The 18,433-nt window shown below is 52.1% G+C and overlaps 1 protein-coding gene across 1 annotated transcript in view; it reads right to left on the reverse strand.

Annotated features, from left to right (window-relative positions):
• The window catches only part of LOC123771427 (WD repeat-containing protein 47), a 369,075-nt gene that overhangs the window by 270,902 nt on the left and 79,740 nt on the right, over positions 1-18,433 (reverse strand). Inside the window, exon 5 of the mRNA XM_045763929.2 lies at positions 9,583-10,784. Coding sequence (XP_045619885.1) covers positions 9,583-10,784 — 1,202 coding nt within the window. The remainder of the gene's footprint in view (positions 1-9,582; positions 10,785-18,433) is intronic.

The following is an 18,433-nucleotide window of genomic DNA, read 5'->3' on the forward strand; positions in this document are numbered from 1 at the left end:
TAACTCCTCCGCCTCCCACTTCTAACTCCCCCGCCTCCCACTTCTAACTCCCCCGCCTCCCACTTCTAACTCCCCCGTCTCCCACTTCTAACTCCCTTGTCTCCCACTTCTAACTCCCTTGCCTCCCACTTCTAACTCTCCCGTCTCCCACTTCTAACTCCCCCGTCTCCCACTTCTAACTCCCTTGCCTCCCACTTCTAACTCTCCCGTCTCCCACTTCTAACTCCCCCGTCTCCCACTTCTAACTCCCTTGCCTCCCACTTCTAACTCCCCCGTCTCCCACTTCTAACTCCCCCGCCTCCCACTTCTAACTCCCTTGCCTCCCACTTCTAACTCCCCCGTCTCCCACTTCTAACTCTTTGTTGACACAATGAGCTAACATGGAGATGCAATGTATGTGAACATGGGCAGCGTAAATGTCTGTTCTTCTCACTCATGTGGCATCATGCTTTTTAAGGTTATGATGGCTCAACCTGCTCATCAATCAGATATGAGACTGAAATGATCATGATGATGATGAGGAGGAGAGAGGGGGCAGGGAGAGACGGGCAGGGAAAGAGGGGCAGGGAGGAGGGGACGACATAAATAAAGTAGTAGTAGCAATAATGAAGGGTGGAGAGAAGGAGAGGGGAAGGTGGCAAGAAAAGAAGACCCAAGAAGAATCTTAAATACAACAAAAGAGGCCTGAGAACAAAAGAAGCAGATTTCTTTCTTGACACTATCGCCGGTGCCATGCGCGCTCAGCAGACTTTGACGTCATGGGGCCAATGGTGTGGTGAGTGTGTGGCGGCGCCTAAATGTGTATACTCGTTTCAGTTTTCTCACCTTAATTCTTGTGCTACGTCGTTCGTTTTGGTATCATTGTGTTCGCAATTAAATTCCCTGCAGATGAATATGCATATAATGTCCAATAGCCTGGCGAGACTCCCCACAGCAAAGTCTAAAGTCGGAAAAGTTACAGTGAGCGCACAAAATCAGTAAAATGTGTATACTTGTTTCAGTTTTTTCACCTTAATTATCGTGCTACGTCGTTCGTTTTGGTATCATTGTGTTCGCAATTAAATTCCCTGCAGATGTATGTGCATATAATGTCCAAAAGCCTGGTGAGACTCCCCGCAGCAAAGCCTAAATTTACCTTGTGAACGAGCACCAATTTGCACACAACCTAATGTGTATACTCGTTCAGTTTGATAACATCAATTTTCATGTTACATCGCTCATTTTGGTATCAAATTGTTCGCAAAATATAGGCACACATTTTAAAACTAGTCCCATAATAATAGAGGAATAACTGGAATTTTAACAAATATTTTAATTTTGGACGCTCATCATCAAAATTATTTATATATTTCTAGTGATTTGACATAAAATTTCAGGATACATCGCTCGTTTTAGTATCAAGTTGTTCGCAATATAAAGGTGCGCATCATAAAACTAGTCCCATAATAATAGCACAATAAATAGAATTTTAACAAATATTTAAAAATTTAAAATTTAGACCCAAAAAACGTATTTATAATCATTCAAGTGTTCTGACATCAAGTTTTGTGTTACATCTTTCATTTTGGTATCAAATTGTGCGCATTTTAAAGGCGCTTATTTTGAAGCTATCCTGAGGTCGATCGGATAAAAAATGATTTTTATACAAATATTTTTGTAGTGGATGCAAGTCCAGTCCACGGCTGGACTCGGGAGAAAAAAAATGGACGCGAGTCATGTCCAAAGAGAACGATAGTGTTAATAATATGAAGTGTTAAAAGTTTGTAGAAAGGCAAAGTGTAGAGCAAAGTGCATGAAGAGAGGCAAGACACTAGCCATCATCTGGAGCAAGGTCAGCCCCTTGACCCCATCACCTGGAGCTAAGTCAGGCCCTTGACCCCATCACCTGGGGCAAGGTAAGGCCCTTGACCCCATCACCTGGGGCAAGGTCAGGCCCTTGAACCCCATCATCTGGGGCAAGGTCAGCCCCTTGACCCCATCACCTGGGGCAAGGTCAGGCCCTTGACCCCATCATCTGGGGCAAAGTCAGCCCCTTGACCCCATCACCTGGAGCTAAGTCAGGCCCTTGACCCCATCACCTGGGGCAAGGTCAGGCCCTTGACCCCATCACCTGGGGCAAGGTCAGGCCCTTGAACCCCATCATCTGGGGCAAGGTCAGCCCCTTGACCCCATCACCTGGGGCAAGGTCAGGCCCTTGACCCCATCATCTCGGGCAAAGTCAGCCCCTTGACCCCATCACCTGGGGCAAGGTCAACCCCTTGACCCCATCACCTGGGGCAAGGTCAGGCCCTTGACCCCATCATCTGGGGCAAGGTCAGCCCCTTGACCCCATCACCTGGGGCAAGGTAAACCCCTTGACCCCATCACCTGGGGCAAGGTCAACCCCTTGACCCCATCACCTGGGGCAAGGTCAGCCCCTTGACCCCATCACCTGGGGGCAAGGTTAGCCCCTTGACCCCATCATCTGCACCAACTGTCTACCTAACTATACCCACTACACTTGAATACCTACAATTCAAGTCACATTTGTCTTCATCAATTCTCTCCAAGTCCAAACCATCTTGGTCCTAACCTTTTTAGCTCTAATTTACTTATCCGATAATATAGCACTATAGTATTTGAAAGGTATTATAAACATAAAACATTTATGTTCATAGAATGTCTATAATATAGGTTCTCAGTAGGTATAAAAATAGTAATACACAAGAAAAATTTATCTGAAGATAAATCCTGTATAATAGACTACATTTAAAATAAAAAGGTCACTCACCGCTCAATTAATGAAAATTTAGTACAACCAAGTTCTTATAAACATGAATAAAAATTATTTCCTTAGAGTCTACAGCCAAATTACCAGAAACAATTGTCCAAACATTATTTTTCAGCTTTAGCGAAGAAAAACTGAACTTGGTATCTCCAGCCAAGCTCAGCACTTACATTATCAAAAAACCAGCGTTGAATGTAATGAAACGCCATTTTCTGGGTGAGTCCCGGAGGCTCCCCGGAGCTATCCCAGGCTGATATGCTAATGTCAGACTTTGGCATCAGTCATGTGTATGGAGTTCTTAGGCCTACCGGGGACCACGGCCAGAACCGGGCCCCCTCAGAGAGGCAAGGGGAGCAATGGCCTATAGAAGCCCCCGTGTAGTTGGAAGCATTCTATGTCTGCCATCGACCGGAACAGGCACCCAGAAAGGTAAGCGCCCCAAAACAAACCCCTATTCTGGTTAAAATTGCTACCTAAAACCGAACTAGTGGATAGAACTCCCCAACCGAAAACAAGCAAACTAGTGTGACGTCACACACTGCCGCGCCGCTGTCTGCGCAGCTCCCCCCTCCCCGGGAGGGGGAAGGGGGAGCCCCAGACCCCCCGCGCCGGCTACCCACACCTCAGTTCTTGAGGCTGAATGTCAAAAACGCGAAAAACCGCCGACCGGAGGGAGGGAGGGATGCCGGGGAGCCTCCGGGACTCACCCAGAAAATGGCGTTTCATTACATTCAACGCTGGTTTTCTGGGGGGAGCCCCGTCGGCTCCCCGGAGCTAACTACCCACAGACAGAAAAAGAGGGACTTACCCGGGAGGCGGTCGTCGCTCACCCCTCAACTCGAAGCCGAGACAACTGGCTGCAACCGCCGACCCAAAGCAACACAGGCCCGACGAGGCCCAGGGACATTCACAAGGTAACGAGCAGCCAGGACCCTGTTCGACCGCCAAAATCCCCGCGCCCGAATATCAGACCAAGACATATTCCCAAAGACGGCAGCAAGAGCCGCGAACTTACGAACGTCATGGGCACGGGGATGGACCGCAGGCTGGCTGGACCTAATAACCCTGCGGACGACCTGAGAGACCCGAACCCGCGAACAGGGAAGAAGGGAAACCGGATCAACCCACAGCGCGGCCCCGGACACAGAAGCTGTGGCGCGCAAATAACGGCGAAGCGCCGCAACCGGACACAAAACATGATGCACCCCCGGCCTGACCAACCAAGCATCAACCACCCATGGACCCCTCCGGAACGCAGCAGTCTCATTCTTCGCCAGAAAAGAAGGAGACGGTTGCAAACGAACAAAACTATCACCACGACCAAAAGAGCAGAAACCCCTGCGCCGGAGGAGAGCATGAAGCTCCCCTACCCGACCCCCAGAGGCCAAAGCCAACAAGAAAAGTGCCTTGGAAAAACAATCCTGGACCGAAGGGGCCACAACGAAACGAGGAGATGAAAGGAAAGCGAGCACTCTGTCCAAAGACCAGGACGGCTCAGGCGACGCATGAGCAGGCCGGAGGTGAAACAATGCACGAGACAGCTTGCGAAACGGCGCAGACGTAACATCGATACCGAAAGCAAGCTGAAGCGGCTCCGCCAGCGCCGCACGATACGAAGCGACAGTGTTAGGCATAAGATGACGGTCCTGAAACAACCACGAGAGGAAGGACAAGACCACCCGAACAGACAAGGAGCTAAGACGAGGAAGACGCAAAAAGAAACGGAAGGACCGCCAGGAAACTTCATACTGCCGCCGAGAAGAAGCCCTCAGGTGGGACACCAACAAGGAGGCCACCTGATCACCATAGAGATGATGATAGACTCGAGTCAAAAAACCATACGCGAAGACTCGAGGAGAAGATCGAACCAGCTACGTGACGTACCGGCCCGATCTGCTGAAAGAGGCGGAGCCGCGGGAAAACCCTCGGGTTCGGACACCGAGCAACCAGCGCCTGAAACCAAGGCTGGGCCGGCCACCAAGGGGCCAGAAGGACAACTCTCCCCCGGTAAGTCTCTAAGCGAGTCAGGACCTGGAGCAACAGCCGAACCGGGGGAAAGAGGTACAGGAACCCCCACCTCGACCAGTCGAGCCGAAAGGCATCGACCCCGACGGCCTCGCAATCGGGGAAGGGCGCCGTATAAACTGGAAGACGCCGCGACCACGCCGACGCGAAGAGGTCCACCTCGGGGCGCCCGAACGTCTGGCAAAGCCAACGGAAGGACTCGTCGTCGACCATCCACTCCGTGGAGAGGGGAACGAAGCGAGACAGGGCGTCGGCCAAGACGTTGGACACGCCCCGTACGTGAACCGCCAGGAGAGCCAAACCCCGAGAACTCGGCAGACGAGTCACCCGAAGCGACCAACCCCAAAGAGACAAGGACCGCATCGAACCCCCGCGGTTCAGGCAATGAACCACCGGAGAGCAGTCCGAATGGAGCCGAATCGTCGATCCGCGGGCCACCCGAATCCTCCCCAGAGCAAACCACACTGCCGCGAACTCCCGCACCGTACTGTGAGCTCGACGGAAGGACGGATCCCAACGCCCCTGGCCGGCCTGGTGAGCACTGGTCACAAAACCCCAGCCGAGAGACGACGCATCCGTGTACACATCGAGCGAGGGCTCGGGTAGGCGCCAAATCACTGAACCCCGAAAAACCCGAAGAGGAAGCCGGTGACGCAGCAACCGACGCAAGTCCCCCGGGGGTCGAACTCTGCGATCGCGAGAGAGGCGGAAGGGGGAACCCCGAAGGAACCAGAACAGCCGTCGAAGCCAAACCCGACCCGGCGGGTAGACCACCATCGCGAAGTTCAGGCTCCCGCACAGCCCCTCGAGCAACCGCTGGGTGACCCGAGGGCCCTCCAGAAACAGACGAAGGCGGGACCGCAGCCGCAGGAGAGACTCCGGAGGGAGAGACAAGGAGGCGGTTCGAGAGTCCCACACGAGACCCAGCCAAGTCCGAACCTGAGAGGGAACCAGATGGGACTTCCTCCAGTTCACCAAGAACCCGAACCCGGCGAGCTGGGAAAGAACCAAATCCCTGGCTAGCAAGCAAGCTGACTGGCTGGGAGCCCAAACCAGCTAGTTGTCGAGGTAGGCCAACACCCGAACACCTAGGAGACGCAAACGAGCCACCACAACCCGTGTAAGGCGTGTGAACACGCGAGGTGCCAGGTTCAACCCGAACGGGAGACAACGAAAGCGGTAACTCAGACGCCCCACTACAAAACCGAGCCAGTCCCTGAACCGCGGATGAATCGGGACATGCCAATAAGCGTCCCGGAGGTCCAGGGACACCATCCAAGCACCCGGCTCCAAGAGGAGCCGAACCTGAGACAGCGTAGTCATCCGAAAGGAGGGGCAAGGAACCCAGGGGTTCAGACGGGACAAGTCCAGAATGAACCGCAGGTCCGCGCAGTCCCGTTTTGGAACCGGAAACAGACGGGAAACCCATCTGAGGGACGACGTCGTTTCGACGACGCCCAAGCGTACCCACTCCAAGACGACTCGACAGAGCGCAGGGGAAGAAGCCTGCCCTGCCAGCCCCGACCCCCCAAAGGGGGGAGGGGCCACCCAACGCCACCGCAGGCCGTGAGACACGACCCGAAAGGCCCACGAATCGTGGGACCAGGCGCGGGCGAACAGCGCAAGCCGCCCCCCCATCGCCCCGTCAAAGGGGCAAAGCGCGAAAGGGCCAGCATCCCTTACGAGACCCAGAACCCTGCACAGCGCGAACACCGCGCCGAACAGACGAGGGAGGGTCCGCAGGAGGAGCCAACCCCAAACCGGACACCAGAGGCCTACCACGACGAGAGGAACCCCGAGCCCTGGCACGACCTTTCCGGGAAGACCCACCCCGGGACCCCCGGAAAACCAACAAGTCCGACATCGGACGACAAGCCGCCGACGCAGCCTGAATAAACTGCGCCACAGCCGACTCCTCAAACAGGAGAGGACAAAAAGGTGAAGAACGCCTAAGAGCCAGAGCCCAAGCAGATTCCACGGAGGAACCCAGCACCGCCTGCCGACACGCGAGACGGGAAGCATAGAACAGGGAAACCGCATCCCGCAAAATCGGCGTGAACAGCTTCAACAAGGCAGCCGACGAACGCGCAGCCGAGGACAAGGTGCCGGACCCCGGGACTGACCCAAGCGTCCCCACATCCTCCACGAGCCAATCCGAAGACAGCTCCAGGAGGGAAAAGAACCGCAAGGCCGAACACAAAAGGCCCCGAGCGCGCAAGTCCTCCGCCACGAGCGCCGCCGAAAGGGAGGGAACCTGCACATGGAGCTGAATAACGCCCACATCGCGGGGAAGGGCAGGGGCAAACAAGCACTCATTCAGGTACTCAAGTTCACCCCCCAGGAAAACCTGAAGCACCGTGGAAGCTTCCCGCCACTCCAGCGTGCGGGAACGACAGAAAGAATGCCAGGAATCCAGACCAAACAAGGGGCAGTCTGCTAGCCAGGACGACTCCGGAACCTCGTAACGGAGCCAGAAAGGGAACGAAGTCCCAAACCTGAACGTGGACGGATCCATTTCCGAGGCATAATCCGGGTCACGCAGGAGGTAAGCTGCAAAGGCCGCTCGCACAACACCAGGTTGGATGCGATAAGCCGAAAACCTCCGGAAGGACGGAACCGACGTACCCGGGGGAACACGGAACCGTACCCGGGGAGGGGCCGACACCAATCCAACTCGTACGCAGAGGGGGGGAAAGAAAACCCCACTCCTTGTAACAATAAGCCCCGCTCAGTGGGAAGAAAAACCCAGGCGGGGTCCAGCGGGGCCCAAGGCCCCCAAGTCAGCCCCTCCCCAGCCTCGAGGTCCGTCACCACAGGACCCGAGGCCGAGTCCTCTCCCCAAGCCCCGACCCCACAAGACAAGGACGGAGCAGCCGGAAAAGCTGGAGGAAGGGGGGCCCACTGGTCAGACCCTGAAGCTTCGGCCGGGAGACAAGACTCGAATGCCTCTGCCACCCCCCCCGGAAGGGGCAACCCCCGAAGCTGCCCGAGTCTCGAGATCAAGTAACCCCTGCTCCGACCCCGAAACCCTCAGACGCTTCGGGGCCGGAAGCAGGGGCGGGGGACCAGAACGAACAGAAGGGGAAGGACGAGGAGGTGCGGACTGAACCAGGATCGAAGCGACCCCCACCCCCAAGTCCGGGTCTCGAAAAGCAAAGCGGGGCAGCCCCGGGGCATCCGGGGAAGCAACCAACCGAGCGCGTTGCAACAGACGAAACCTAGACTGCAACGCACGTGCCGCCTGTACCCGAAGAGAATCATCAGAGGATTGGGTAAATTGAGTCACAAGCAAGCAGCAACACTCACAGGACTCAGGGTCGAAAGTATCACCGACCCAACAGGCAGCGTGGCAGAGGCAAAAACAATGAGGGTCACCCTGAGACAAGGGGACCGAGCAACCCTCAAACTCACACACAGCGAGTGGGGACTCCGGGGTCACATCCATCGGACACACGCGCCCCCTAGGGGATTCCCAGGGTCCTGAGCGTTTACTTTAAGAGGACTCGCGCTCAGGTAGTCCCAGGCAGGGTGCTGCAAACCGGCGCCCAAAACTACCAAGCAAACTTCTAAAGCTAAACCCCAGGGACGTGTACACTCACGGGGACCTAGCAGGGGGCGCCACCGAGGAGAACAGTGGAAGGGCAAAAACAAACTGAATAAAATGACAGAACCCCCCACCAGGCAAAAACAAAAAGAAAAACAAAACCCCGCAAGAGGACAGCGAACCCCAAGGAACAGAGCCGGCCGCGATGTCGGGAATTACAAGCTGAGCAGCACCCTGCGCCCCTACCAGTGCAAACTGCCTCTTACCTGCCGGTAACAAGGGAGAACAGAACACCCAAGAGCCCAACAGGCGGCCGAAAAACCGAAAGGTAAAACGGACCAGCAGAGGCAGACCCCGAGGAGCCTGTGGAAGGTGGCCCCAAGCCCCAAGGGCAGTACTTACAGGGCACCTAGGGAAGGCAGCCCTAGGCGCATGCAGCCCGAGTACTGAAGATAACTCCTGGCTCTCGCACCCACAAAACTAACACCACACTCAAAGCACAGTGCAGTAGCGACACCGGAGCCAGAGCACACGACCATCGCCTATAGCATCAGCCTCAAGAACTGAGGTGTGGGTAGCCGGCGCGGGGGGTCTGGGGCTCCCCCTTCCCCCTCCCGGGGAGGGGGGAGCTGCGCAGACAGCGGCGCGGCAGTGTGTGACGTCACACTAGTTTGCTTGTTTTCGGTTGGGGAGTTCTATCCACTAGTTCGGTTTTAGGTAGCAATTTTAACCAGAATAGGGGTTTGTTTTGGGGCGCTTACCTTTCTGGGTGCCTGTTCCGGTCGATGGCAGACATAGAATGCTTCCAACTACACGGGGGCTTCTATAGGCCATTGCTCCCCTTGCCTCTCTGAGGGGGCCCGGTTCTGGCCGTGGTCCCCGGTAGGCCTAAGAACTCCATACACATGACTGATGCCAAAGTCTGACATTAGCATATCAGCCTGGGATAGCTCCGGGGAGCCGACGGGGCTCCCCCCAGAAAATTAATAATTATCCATTTTCAGTGTTATGAGATTCAAAGATCTTTCACTCCTCTCTCTTCAGACAATTATCTCCTGAAACAAACAGACTTACACGACCCAAAATTGGGTTAACTTTATACTGCAAAATGTTTTCCTAAACTACTCATGAAAGTGCAGATAATCTCTCATCAGTCAAATCCCTTGTGTTTCTGCTGTACCAGTACTGTATATCCACTACAAACTGGGAAACTATAATCTGAGCTAGTGACTAAGAGCTGACTCACCTGTTTATGTTCATGTTGCCATGATGTAAAGCTCCCATATTCATCATCATTTGGTTATTGTTGCCATAGTGATCATACATATGGTGCTGCTGCTGCCCCATCATCTGTTGTCTCCGCTGGTATATGCTGTAGAGTTCCCCAGTCTCCCTGTCGTTATTGGCATTACAGTTGTTGTCGTACTGAGGCGGGGGCGGCTGCTGTTGATGCTGATTTTGTTGAGGATGAGAGAGGGCAGATTTGACATCAGGAACTGGAGGAAGCGGAACGTTTTGTTTCGGATGAGGGTGATGTTGGGGTGGAAGTTGGTGCTGGTATGGTGGTGGCATATTTGCTTGGACATGATTGGTTGTTGGAAGCTGAGGTGGTGTTGGAGATGACTTGGGCGGCAAAGCAGGTGGAGAACCTGGCTTTTCTTCACGGATTTCTTTTTCAATTTTGTCAGAGAGAGCTGGTTTGTTGAGAGAATCTGTTGATTGTCGCTTGTCTGGGCTACGTGATCGAGCTCTTCTAGGTGGAGGTTTAGGGAGACCAACCTTCTCAATTATGGTGGGAAGATCTCCATACGAACTACTGGTAAATACATTTTCTGTGTCAAACAATCTGTCAACTGATGTATTCATTGTCTTTTTTCCAGTGAGATGAAAGCTTGCAATGCTTTTTGACATCATATTAATATCACCAGTTGAAAGTGCCATTGAGTTTCTATTTGAACCAAGACCAAATGGAAGTCCATCAAGGTTGGGATTTAGTGAACGTGACATAATATCTGTAGCTCTAGGTCGGCTGTAGGGCATGGCAGAATGCGGAAAAGTTCTGGGTTTAAAGGGAGTTACTAAGAGATGCTCTGTCCACGATGCCTCAAGAGGAGGCTTTTCTAAACGTTCAACATCAACATTAAGTGTTTTCTGTTCAAATGGACAGGCAAACGTCTCAGGAGGTATACTCTGAAGCCACGAGAGCAACGAAAGGTCAGAATCACTGAAAGTCGTGGCAGCAAGGAGTGATGGAAATTTGAGCGTGCTGGAACCATTACTTTCTCCCGTGGCCTGATTCTGACAATAGTCAACACATGACTCGTACAGAAGACCTTTGATGATTAACTGCACAAGACGATCATTTCTGGCCATGCCGACCCCCTCCATTGCCCCGGCAAGACCTCCACGGTGCTCAGCTGGCAAGAACTTCTCCACCAAAGGAAACACCTGATACAACATATACATTAATATTTTCATTACAAAATTTGCCAAAGTATTTAAAGCAGAAATTATTTCAATATATCACCTAAAACTTTGAAAATAATTATGACATAACATAATCAATAGAATATATCATCCATTATATAAAATTGTGGTAAAAAGTTGAAATAATCCAGACCATTAAATTTATTTATTTATAATAAAGTGGAACCTCGATTAACGAGTGGCTCTATTAACGAGTTTTTCCAGTAACGAGCAAGCCACTCGCAGCAAATTTGTCTTTATTGACGAGCTCGCCTCTATTAACGAGCAAAACCACATGGTGCTTCCTAGCACCTCGCGGGTTCTCGCAAATTCTCGGACGCCTCCAACGCCAGTGTTGTTGTATCGCACACGACAAGCATCCCTCTGGATTTATTTGAGCTTTTCTTTGAGGTTTTAGTGGTTTTGCGACTACAATTTGTAACACACGATATCTCCAAAGAAGCTGCTTGCTAAAGATAGTGTTGTCAAGAGGAAGAAAGACAAAATTACTGTGGATTTAAAGAAGGAAATTATAGCAAAGCATGAGTGTGGTGTCTGTGTGATTGATCTTACAAGGAAGTATGGCAGGTCCTCATCAACAATTTACACCATTAGTAAGGGAATGAGGAGGTAAGGGAGGATGCTGCCTCTTCCACTGAGATCAGGGAAGTGTTTGGAATGTTTGAAAAGGTGAACGCATTCTTGGAAAAGCTGCCCTGATAAAGCAGTGACAACCCGGTGTGTGAAAATGTTTAATTAATTTATCACTTTGTGACAACACTTTATGAAAGTTATGTCACTTGAACGTGACACACTTTATTCTCTTGAATGCACCCAAACACTGCGCTCAAGCGTCATTTGAGCAAATATTTCTATAAAATCCAATTCTTATCCTATCGACTTGGGGATTGTATACATGTTTGCCATGAAATTTCCGTTTTCTTTAATAACCACATTGCCTATTTGAGAAAACGGCATTGTATTGTATCTTCGTGGTAAGACTATTATATTGTTGACACAACGAGTGTAATCGACGTAGTTTTTTATTTGGTGCTGGTCTAACGCATCCTTGTGTGACATTTGAAATGAAATTTGAGTGAAATTCCCAAGAAGAGAGAGTCCGCCTGACTCAGAGGTGGATTCTCCTTCCACACCATAACCCCTCTCCTCCTTCCCACCTCTCCATCGTCTCCCTCAAGCCAGCAACTACTCTTCATAAGGTAAAGTAAGTATTAAAACACTATAACAAAACATTTATATTTACATGTGCAGTATTATATTTACATAAAAAAAAGTCATACAAGTATGGATGTTTCTGGGAGTGGAACGGATTAAATTTATTTCCTTTATTTTAAATGGGGAAATTTGTTTCTTAAGGCAAGTTTTCCAGGTAACGAGCTCGGTGCCAGAACGGATTAAACTCGTTAATAGAGGTTCCACTGTACAGTATATCATTCATAGAAATATTCCAAATATTATCCCACCAAAATTAAGAATTGCACATGTGAACATTACAGTGACACTGATATGCATTAACTACAAACAATGAAAAACAAGGATCCCACAATAAAGAAATACCAACAATTAAATACGGAACATGCCATGTAAAGAACTATATATTGTGGGCAGTTTCTCAGCAGCTCCCTGGTTCTCAAGGCTGGTACCATATTGCCTTAGTAAACATGCCACCCCTGAGATTTGTGCTTTAACATTACGAATTGTGTCAATCCTATACAAAGAAATAACACCGCATAAGACCAGAAGGCATGGCAGGATGTGCAAAACAGACCCACTGAAAAGCAGAAGTGCAATAGCCACGCTGAGAGAGAACTCGATCAACATTAAAACATCAAAGGTTCAAGACTGTTCAATACTTTTCCCTGTACATACAGTGCCAACCTTTTGCAGTGTTCAAAAGGGATTTGACAAGCATCTTCAAAGGATACCTGATTAACAGGCTGTGACTCACACATCAGGCTGCAAGCAGTCGCACTGAACTGCCTGGTTGAACAGACCAGCAACCACGAGGGCTTCTTAAGAGACCAGGCCATGGGGACGTTGATCCTGGGAATACTCAACAGGTAGTCGAGAGAGGAGTGTGAGGTCAGACAACCCACCAAACCCAAAAAACTGGCCAAAAGGTAATCAGTAAAATAAAATTAAGAATTGTTCTTAATAAACAAATAAAAAATAACATAAGAGGCAAACAATATATGATAAGAAGCATACATAATTCCTGTTGTCAGGAACAGAAAACTTACACTTAAGCTTATTGTGGTTCCCTTAGGCCATCTACTTACTTCCACCAAGCAACAGATCACTTGGCAAGAAATGCTGGCTCAACTGACTCTGCCAGCGGTCAGGACGGGCCCTGGAGATGGCCCTTCAACCCTCCAAACATCAACCATGGCCTTTCAAATTTTGGAGCATAGATCAAGGGAGGGGAAAGGAAAGCTGATGCACAACACCAGTCAGGCCAAAATAAGTGCATGCAAGACAGGGGAGCAAATTTGGAGAGAGAGTCTGCATTGCCAAAAGTTCAACCTTATCAAAAATCAGCAGGGGCTCCGACTTTGGAGCATCCAAGCCAGTCTCGACACAAACACTGCAAACGTGAAACACACTTTTGTTATGTAACAGCCGCTTAATATGGCATGGACCAAGCCAAAACAGAGGCCCAATGATAGCACATTGCAGACCCCAAAGATGAAAGCATAACCTCCCGTGACAGGCTACATGAACGAAGCAGACAGAATGGCCATCAGCAAGCATCAATGCCACACAGCATTCCAAAAACCCACACACATTAAGAGCAGATGATCCATAGCCTAACACTGAGACCTGCAGAGTTGCCAACATCAGAATGGCCATCAGCAAGCATCAATGCAACATAGCATACCAAAAACCCATACACAGTAGGAGCAGATGATCCACAGCCTAACCCCACCGAGAGTGTAGAGACTTGCCAGCTGTGAAGATAACTAACCACAGAGAACAAGGAGGGACTTACCAGGAAGAGAAGGGGTAGGCACCAAGATGTAGAAAAGAACCCAGGCTTGGCAACACAGCCCAATGCACCATCAAATACCAGGCCATTAGCACCTTATTAGAATGCCAAAACCCCTCCTGAGCCCGAATATTTGGCATGTTAACCCTTAACATGCTAGGGGTATAATATCCTTTCTTCCCCACAAGCGCATGTAATTTTGAAAAAAAAAACCAGCGTTGAATGTAATGAAACGCCATTTTCTGGGTGAGCCCCTACGGCTCCCTGGAGCTTATCGGGCTAATGTATGTTATGTTAGACCGGGACATTAGCTAAGGAGTTCAGACCTACCAGGGACCAGTGCCAGAACCTGGCCCCTTCAGAGAGGTTTCAGGGAGCAATGACCCTGGAAAACCCCATATGGTTGGGGGTTTTCCTTACCTGCCATCGACCGGGGTTAGGCACCCAGAAAGGTAGGCGTAACAAAACAAACCCAACATGGTAAGAAACTACAACAAAAACCGAACAGAGAGGTAGAAAACTCCCTACAATCCCAAGGAAACTAGCAAACAGGCAAACATCACACTTTACTGCCGCGCCGATCGTCCGCGCAGCCCTCCCCACCCCGGGAGGGGGAGGGAGGAGCCCCGGACCTACCGCACCGGCTGCCAAGCTCCAATTCGGAAGCTAAGCTTCAACCAACGCGAAAAAACCGCTGACCGGTGGGAGGGAGGGTTTCCAGGGAGCCTCCGGGGCTCACCCAGAAAATGGCGTTTCATTACATTCAACGCTGGTTTTCTGTGGGGAGCCCCTACGGCTCCCTGGAGCTTCATACCCAAAGAGAAGGAAAAGAAAGGGCTAACCCAGGAGGCGGCCGCCACAAACTCTGCAACGCAAAGCCAAGACAACCGGTCGCAAACCTGCGACCCAAGGCAACAAGAACACCCAAGAACAGACGCACATATGGATGGGCGGCCAAAAACCTGTGCGACCCACAAATCCCTGCGTCCGAAATAAGCCCGAGACGCCACCAACACAGCAGCAAAAGCTGCAAACGTCTGAACAGCACGGGCGCAAAGACAGACCGCAGGCTGGAAGAAGGAAAACACTGCGGACGACCTGGGAGACCCGAGCCCTGAAAACAGGGAACGAAGGAACCGGATCAACCACAGCGCATCCCCAGACACGGTACGCCGGCAACAGCAAAAAGCACAACCGGACAACACAGGACGCACCCCCTGGCCAAGCCAATCAAGCACCAATACCCCAAGAACCCCTCCGGAAAGCAGCCGTCACAACCGGCGCCAGGACAGAGAAAGGCTGCACACCTATAAAGCTACCACCAGTACCAAAGAGCAGGAAACTGAACCGAAGGGGCTACCACAAACTGAGGGGAAGATAAGAAGGCACCCTGAACAAGGACCAGGATGGCTTAGGCGAAGCATGAGCAGGCCGGAGGGGAAACAAAACATGAGAAAACGTAAGAAACGTCATACTGTCTCCAAGACAAAGCTCGCAGGTGGGACACTGTCAACAAAGCCACCTGAACACCATAGAGATGGTGATACCCGCGTCAAAATACCAGACGCGAAGAGCCAAGGAGAAGGCCGAACCAGTCACGGACAGAACCGATTCGGCCTGCTGAAAGAGGCGAAGCCTCAGGAAAAACGCCCCGGGTACGGACACCTATCAAGCAGCGTCTGAAAAGAAGGCCGGGCCGGCCACCATGGAACCATAAGGACTGTTCTCGTGGGAATGGGCTGCAACCGAGCCAGAACCCGAAGCAACAGCTGGACCGGGAGAAGAGGAACAGGTACCCCCCACCTCGACCAGTCCTGCCGAAAGCCTCCACCGTGAAGTCCTCGCAGGTGGGAAGGGCACCACAAAATGGGCGACGCCTAGACCACGCCGACCCGAAGACGTCCATGGCCAGGAGTCCATATGCCCAACAGAGCCAACAAAACGAATCGGCGACGACTGGCCAACCCACGAAGAGGAATGAACCGAGACAGCTGTCCGCCAGGACGCAGGACACACCCCGGACACGAACCACGCGGTTAGCCAAACCCCTGTGGTTCCGGCAAGAACCACCAGAGAACAGTCCAAACAGAGCTGAATGGTAGAGTACCTAGTGACCCAAACCCTCCGAAGCGCAAACCAGACAGCCATGAACACCCGAACCGTGCTGTGAGCCCGACGGACAGACAGACTCCATCAACCTCGGCCGACCTGGTGAGCACTGGTCACAAAGCCCCAGCCAAGAGACGACCCGTCCGTGAACACATCGAGCGAAGGCTCGGGGAGGTGCCAAGGCACGGAACCCCGAAAACCCCAAAGAGGAAGCTGGTGACGCAGCACCAACACAAGATCCCCGGAGGAACCCAAGGAATGCAAGAGGCGAAAGGGGAGTCTCCGCAGGAACCAACCGACGCCGTAGCCAAACCCGACTCCGTGGGCAGACAAGCACGCCGAAGTGCAGACTCCCGCACAACCGCCCAAGCAACCCGGGACCCCCTCCTGAACAGCCAAAGGCGGGACCACAGCCGCAGTAACACTTCTGGAGGGAAGACAATGAGGGGCCCAAGAGCCCTAAACAAGGCCCAGGTCCGAACCCGGGACGGAAACAGATGGAAAAACCTCCAGATCACCAGGAAACCAAACCCGGCAATCTGGAAAGAACCATCCCCTGGCGAGCAGACAAGCGGACTGACTGGGAGCCCACACCAGCCAGTCGTCGAAGTAGGCCAGACACCGAATCTCAGACTCCGACAGGGCACTAAGATCCGGTAAAGATGCAAAGAGTATACGAAGTGCCCATTACAAAATAGGGAAGGCAATAAAAACAGCAAACCTGAAGCCCCACCACCAACCGTGCTAGCCCCAGAAAAACTGGAGAGGAACGTGCCAAGAAGTGACCTGGAGGTCCAGGGCCACCATCCATGCACCCGGCCCCAACAGAATCCGAACAGGAGACAACAGTCCCCCGAGGAGGGCAGAGGATCCAGGGCGCAGACTGAAGAAGTCCAGAATGATGGGGCGGATCGACCACGCCCCACGCACCCACGAAGAGGAAATGACGAAGCGCAGGGGAAGAAGCCCACCCCGCCAGCTCTGAACCCCCCCCCCCCCCCCAAGGGGGAGAAGGCGTCCTCCGACGCCAGCAGAGGCTGGAAGACAACCCAAAGCGCCCACCAACAGCGGGACCAAGCGAGAGGCAACAGAGCAAGCTGCTCTCCCAGCGCCCAGTCAACAGAGAGGGGAACAGAACCCCTTCCGAAAGAAAAAGTACACTAGCTAAGTCATGAGGAGAGACTATGGGAATGAAACCACACTTCGCTGGAAGATGAAGTGAGGGGAGACCTGATCACCACATTCAAGATACCCAAGGGAATCGACAGGGTTGATAAGGACAGGCTATGTAACACAAGGGGCACACGCACTAGGGGACACAGGTGGAAACTGAGTACCCAAAAGAGCCACAGATAGATATTTTTTTTTTTTTTTTTGTCAGAATGGTAACGGGAAAGCACTAGGAAGTAATGTGGTGACTCCACACACAAGTAATGAGGCTGACCCCCCAGACAATGTCACATGTAGACATGATAGAGCCTAAGAGGCACAGGAACCTATACACCTGTTGATAGACGGTTGAGAGGCAGGACCAAGGAGCCAGAGCTCAACCCCCGCAAGCACAACTAGGTGAGGACATATATTGTAAAAGTACAATTCGCCGACTAATGGGCAGAGAGCACTACGCCGGCCAGGCAAAGAAGGCACAAAACTGCATCAAAAGGCCCACCTCGACAGCAAAACCGCAAAGTCCCAGCACAACCACAACATGTGCCAAGACCCAAAAAGATCAGTCTGCAAGCCAGGAAGACCCCGGAACCCCAAAAGGCAGAACCGGGTCACACAAGGAAACAAAGTCCCCTGAACCCACAAAAGGGGGCCCAAGAGGAAGAAACCTCCAGAACGAAACCAAGGAACCCAAAGGAACCCAGAATCGAACCAGGGGGAGCCCAAACCACCACATTTGATGGCGGAGAACACCACTGAAAGGCAAAGCACCGCCCCCAGCAGAACCCCCTGGGAAAGCGGTCCCAACAGACCGAAAACCGAGGGACAAGGTGTGGGAGCAAGCATACCAGCCAGGGGCACTGAGCCTAAACCCATAGGCTCAGACCCAAAATCAACACCCAAACGTTCCCAGAGGAACAGGCAACGGCAAGAAAACACCAGAAAAACAAAGAAACGACAACAGGAGAACAAAAACCCTGAAAAAAAATTGAAAACTCACCCGAGACGCTCGCTCGCACACCCAGACGCATGTAAACAAACCGCAACGCCGCCCTGGTGGCCACGCCGGGAAACCGGCAGACGAAAATGGCCGCCAGCAGGGGCTGTGACTGACGCTAAATACACAAAAACACGCCAGCAAATGTGGGAAGCTAGCAGACAGGGTGGGCGAAAAACGTCACCCAACAGCAGAAAAACCCCGGAAGGGGCAAAACCGCCCCAGAACTGCTAGCAGGCAACCCCCACAGCCCCGGGAACCAACAACAGAGGCCCCGGGGCAGAGCCATCCTCCAAGCCCTCCGCCCTTAAAGAAAAGCAAGAGTCCATGGGAAAGGCAACAAGAAAGGGC

The sequence above is a fragment of the Procambarus clarkii genome, chromosome 76, assembly GCF_040958095.1.
Source record: "Procambarus clarkii isolate CNS0578487 chromosome 76, FALCON_Pclarkii_2.0, whole genome shotgun sequence".
In the NCBI taxonomy this organism is placed as follows: Eukaryota; Metazoa; Arthropoda; class Malacostraca; order Decapoda; family Cambaridae; genus Procambarus; species Procambarus clarkii.